Consider the following 6000-nt stretch of genomic DNA (forward strand, 5'->3'; position numbering starts at 1 on the left):
TTGGGTAATACTAGAGACTAAATTTGCATACAAAATTTTGTAAATTAAATGACAGAGAAGTTGATAATTGAATTATTACTTAAGCGTTGATAAACGTGTTCATTCCTATTGATGATATATCATTTAGTTGCAAATTTTATGTACAAATTTCATTTCTCTGGCATTACCCTTTGTTTTTTTTTTTTTTTTTTATCTCGACAATTGTATTTCATAATTTTTTGACCAGGAAATATTTTGAACTAGTCTAATTCATGTGGGGAGAAATTCGAATTCAGATGAAAAAAAACCTAGGCACGCTTATCTTTAGCCAACTTGCTTACGTCTGACAATATTTTTGGTAATTAACCAAGTTTACAATTCAAAGAAAACCCAGAATAATGAAAGTCGTGGCTAATTAATTTAGAGAGAGAGAGAGAGAGAGAGAGGGGAGAGAGAGAGAGTGGAAGTCAGATTGTGAGAGGAAGCTAAAGCTTACATGATCAGGTTCGTGATCTCCAAAGCCAATGTGGAAGGATTGGGTGACTTAAAAGCTAAAGCCAGTTCCCCACTTGTTCCTACAGACTCTCTCTCTCTCTCTCTCTCTCTCTCTCTCTCTCTCTCTCTCTCTCTCTCTCTTATCTCTTGTGTTTCCAAGCCCATACAGCCCTCTGTGTCAAGCACTCTATTTAATAGTATTACTCAGAGACTCTTCACATTTTCCAACTCCAACTCTTTGACAAGTTAGCTTCTGAACTCTCTTATTTTACACTTCTGATCAGAAAACAAGCCAAACGCCAAACCTCCAAGACACTTCTCCCACGTTTTACTTTCTTTTCTCTGTCACTCTCAGCTCAATTCATACCATTTCTTCAATTCTTGTACTCTTCTACTCTTTCTCAAGGTTGATTCCTCAACATTACTAAATTTTCCCCACTTGGGTTTTCTTTCTTTTCGAATTTTCGTTCACCTTCATGTTCTGATTTTCGTTGCAGACATGGGAGACGAAGAGAAAGGCGGCACGGAAGTTGATCACCAAGAGAGCAATGCGGAAGAAGATAGAGATGCGAACACAAAATTGTTTCCGTGCCTCTTCTGTTCGAGAAAATTTTACAGTTCTCAAGCCTTGGGAGGCCACCAAAACGCTCACAAGAAGGAAAGAACGGCTGCGAGGAAAGCTAAACGCGCTTCTAACTACGCTTTGTCTATCAACTTCCCCATACTATCCCCTAACACACAACCTCACATGGTTTTTGCTCCAAACCATCATTTAGGCCTCTTGCATCCCTATATAACTGCTCATGCTGCCAATCTCCGATACTTTCCGAATCCTAACCAGTTCTCATCAGACTGTTTCGGATCCAACGGAGCACCAAAGTTTGAGAATTCTGTGTACTATGGCGGGAATGGCCTGTCGTCGAGCAATAACGTGAACGGTTATCAGTGTGAGGATGATGAGCAAAGTTTCTTGAATTGGCAGAGGAGCGTAAGATACAATGGATTCAGTGGAGGAGGTTCATCACAGCAGTCATCAATGGCGAATGGGGATCACAATTCCGGGATTGGTGGTGGTAGTAAGGGTAAAGAGCAAAAGCTTGATCTTTCTCTCCATTTGTAGAAATAGTGAGGGTGGATAGTGGAGTTGCATTTTTGGTAATAAGCATCTCTCTAGCTTTTACTTTCCACTTTTGAGATATGTAATTGCCAATTTATCTTGACATGATTAGTTGGGATATATTGCATGAGAAAGAATGGGCATCCTACCTTATTGTTAAAGCATACCTTAATTTTAACCTCAAATATTGACTCTCCCTTCAGTTGAAGCTTGAATTTCCCCGTTCCTGGTGAATCACATAATGGTGGTCAAGAGAGGCTAAAATGTCTTTGTGAGTCTTCTCGGACCCGTGAAAGAATGGGTTGTCGTGGCCAGGATGGGTTGTCTTGGCCACCACTGCCCTTTTAAGAAGAAAGAAAGAGAAACGATTTTTGTACACATTTTCTGCACACTTCAATTTAATTTAATTTTTTAATTCTTCTTTAGTTTATCCAATTTGATAAGTACAAAATGAACATGAATGTGCTGTGTGCATAAGTAGAAATTTAGCGTGAAAGTATTTCGGTTTAAACAGTAGTGCAAAGTTTATAGAGAACAAAAATAGTCGAGTTGTTTAGAGCAAAAATAAAAAAAACCCAACTTATATGAATGGGGTATGAAACTCTATGAATTGAAGGCACAACTCATCGATAAAACGAGTGTCCTATATACGCTTTATGCCTTTAGTTCAATTGAATGTACATGAAATTGACAATTTGTTTCTAATTCCACTAATGTTTGTTGTCTTAAAACTTCCACACATGTCGTGTTGTGAATTTAGTAAGATGTAAGTTTGGCTGATAATAAAAACAATGCGGTTAGTTGTGAGTTCCTTGGATGGGATTGATACATTACTACAAGGAAGCAAGTAAACTAACTTCATGGGTTGGCATGTCTCTATAAAATCTTGACGTAGTATTGATTTCTACAAGGTTGTGCAGCAAAAACTGAAACTATAAGGAGTGAAAATCCTAACTTCTGCACGAACAATATTCTCCTACTCCTAGAAAGATTTTCTTCCCACACAAGGAAAAGGAAGTTGATTCCTATTTGTACCAGACATACATGCACTCCCATGGAAATCAGTTTGGGCCTTCCACATGTCATAATTTGGGCTTCAGATTTGAGTGTTTGAGGTTTTCTAATTGGGGTTCAAATGTCTTAAAGCTTAATGGTGATGGTACATTGTTGGAGTGGAAAATTTCAGCTCCTCCAATTTCCAACAAGTAAATCTTGTAACCACGTTGAGAAGCTCATAACGCCATCTCCACTAGCCATCAATGAATGAAGGAGGAGGGGACCTGTAAGAAAACACTTTGACACTCAAGTCAGTTTTGTTTAAAATGATCAACTGATCTTTCTTTTTCCTCCCCCCTTTCTGGTGGGATACTAGGCCTTTGTAGGCATAAAAAGCTTGGGCTCCCAGTCCCATTATCTCACTCCATGTTCCTTAGTAGTAGTTGATTCATGTTGCTTTATTTAGCCTCATTCTCCAATTTTTAGGATGCATGGGAAATAGCCAGTTACTTGGCCCTTAATTTTTGCACCCACATGCATGGTGCTCGAAGTCAAACTCTAGGGGCTGGGGTTGGGTGCTGCGTTCATGGCCTGGAATTTTTAAGGTAGCAGGTGGCGTTGGTGGAAGGTTTTCATTGTATGTCTTCCACCATGGCGGAGGCGGAGGTGGTACGTGGTGGATAATAGATTCAAAATGGTGGAGGTAGAGATGGATGCGAAGGCGGAGGTGGAATGGTAGCTCCTTATGATTTTAAAGAGAAAGGAGTCTATCAATGTGGGTAGATTGGGAACCAATATGGCTTTTTAACACCCTCGCTGATGATGCTAATGTATTGATTCGCATTTGAATATTAATAAATTTCATCTATCGTTTGAAAAAAAAAGGGCTATGTAACCATATTCGAAATTGCACCGAAAAGTTTCAATTTTTCCATTTTCGTTCCCATAATACGCAACTGTCCATATCAAAATCTCTAGCATGTATCAAGCTAAACTATACCAACAAACCCAAATTTAACTTTTATCTCAAACAGTTATAGACTACTATTTGTTGAACCTAATACATAAGAATTCAGGTATTGCATTGAAGACGGCTTCCTGCACACAATATTGTCAAAACCTTTAGTTTTAGAGTGGTGTAAACACTACTACTCGAAGAAGAAATTGGATTTGCCAGCGGAAAAATAAACACAGGTCTGCAGAACAAACACAATCAAGTAACATGGCATGTGTTGTAAGCTGGGTGCAAAGAAAGCTATGATTATGAGATCTACCACAAATGGATAACACAATCCATGTGGGCCAATAATGACATTGAACAACAACGACTCATGCAAACTCAAAAGGACAAACTTAGTACGCGTACACATTTGATCCTCCGCCTGCCTCCAAATTAGGGACTAGTTGTGGTCATTTTATATGGATTTTTCAACGCCAAATATATATGTGTGTATGTACATGCATATATATATATATATATATATTTCATTCGGTCAAAGCATATGCTTATGCTTGAGAAATTGAAAGGGCCTGTGTAGAAAAGTTTAGATGTAAAATTCGAGTTTATTGTTTCTCTATCTTATTATGTGACTTGAAATGATTTAGATTGAGTCTATTACTAGAGAAAAATTATGCACTCTTGTAAATCGTGGATGTGACGAGTTTATCTTTCTCTCTTAGTATAGCAGTTTTGTTCTCTTAGACTGCGTCTTTTAAGAAAATTGTTGTCACTCACTGTTCAATCTTAATTCAACCGTAGATGGTCATCTTTTATTGTATTGTACCTTCTCTTCCATTGTTGGATTAAAATCAAACGATGAACATAATTTTCTACAAAATATAGGGAAACGGAACTCAAGAATATAGAATGACAACTACTATTAGATATGCAATGCAAGATATGCGACAACATCTTGTAAAAAAAGCTCTAAGAAGGTTGAGACTTTGAGCGTTAAAAGTTAGGCTTGAACGAGGGACAAAGATGGGACTTGGATCTGGTGGCAGTTTTGGCTTCTCAAGTATTAGTTATTTCCATTTTCCAGGTGTCTAGAGCAATAATGCAGGACAATATATAAAGTTGGTACAGAAAGACGAGGAGGGAAAGTTAAATTTTTTTTTTTTTTTTTCGAGGGAGAGAGAGAGAAGAAAAAACAACAGATGGAGGAAAAGAATAGTATGATGATGAGCTTATGGCATTAATGCCGCGCTCCAATCATCCAATAGATGAATCATTTAGTGGTATGAATGAATGAATGTAGGCAAATAGGCAATTGTAAATTACATACCTCTTGGCTATAACATGTCGACAATAATTTATACGTATCAAACTATCAATGATTGAAGTTATCTCATGGTAAAGGCCGGACTTAAGTAAAACTGATGCGTATATAACTACAGAGTCTAGTTTCTAAGCCATTAGGTGATTGAAGATTTATGATGGCTTACTTTTGGACATTATATTAAGGATAGGGATTAAAACGCTAAAAACATAAAAAAAAAAAAATTCTAAGTATCAGTGATCATGTCATTTAATACTATGGTCTAGTGGTATTCCTCTTTATTTGTAAGTGAGAGTTCTTAAGAACCAAAGGAGAATTTGAACCATGCACATTATTGCTAGCCTATTGAGAGGTTTAGTCTCTTCCTCTACCCTTTTAGTGTAGATAATATCATTTGTTAAAAAATAAAAATTTACATATGAGTGATCATGCATTCGTGACCAAGAGAACATACTTATTCTTATTATTTAGCAAAAATTAAGCAATAAAAAGGAAAAAGGGTAATATCGTTAATTTATGCTAGAGAGACTATAATTTTAAGTATATGTGTGTATGTTGTTATTTGTACTTCGGGTAAACCGAAGATCTAACCCTAGTTTCCATTCATAGACGAAAATCATGGAGCAAAAAGTGTACTCAGACGAAAGTCCTGGAACAAAATGTGTATGCCCCCAAGTACGTACCGACACGGAGATCCCGGAGAATTAGTATATCTTAATGAATATCAAAATTACCTAGCTACTATTACTCGAATAAATTTACATATTACTCGTTTAATTTGTTTAATATGTATTTAGCTTTTGGCAGATACAAAGAAGAATATTCTCGTGATTTCTTGATATAAAAAGACTTAGATTATAATCCGAAAAGTAAACCATTAATCCAAGGTTCTCACCGATCGAATTTGAATTATTAAGCGGATATGTTTGAATATGAATTATAATAATGTAGCTGCCCATGTGACAATAGTTAGGGTTTTGAACCAACCAATGACAAAGGCAGATTCCTTCCAAGCACATGCATGCATACCTTTAACCTGCAAGCCTACGTGCCGAGGAGGCATTTGACTTATCACACCCGAAATACGAAAAACCGGAAAAACATCAAAAGTTCATGATGTCAATAGGTTATTGC

The 6000-nt window shown here is 36.9% G+C and overlaps 1 protein-coding gene across 1 annotated transcript; it reads left to right on the forward strand.

The window, feature by feature from the left end:
* Positions 1 to 558: 558 nt before the first annotated feature.
* Positions 559 to 1892, forward strand: LOC125472587 (protein LATE FLOWERING). The gene has a single exon (XM_048574230.1). It carries the CDS (start codon positions 974 to 976, stop codon positions 1592 to 1594), a length of 621 nt encoding a protein of 206 aa, XP_048430187.1. The 5' UTR covers positions 559 to 973; the 3' UTR covers positions 1595 to 1892.
* Positions 1893 to 6000: the final 4108 nt, after the last annotated feature.

Source organism: the organism of the source record quoted next, unplaced genomic scaffold, assembly GCF_019419815.1.
Source record: "Pyrus x bretschneideri cultivar Hongxiangsu unplaced genomic scaffold, Pyrus_bretschneideri_v1 Contig7, whole genome shotgun sequence".
NCBI classification, from domain to species: Eukaryota; Viridiplantae; Streptophyta; class Magnoliopsida; order Rosales; family Rosaceae; genus Pyrus; species Pyrus x bretschneideri.

Excerpts from the sequence above, each read along its gene's own strand:
- LOC125472587 (XM_048574230.1), top strand. The coding sequence starts at position 974 with ATGGGAGACGAAGAGAAAGGCGGCACGGAAGTTGATCACCAAGAGAGC.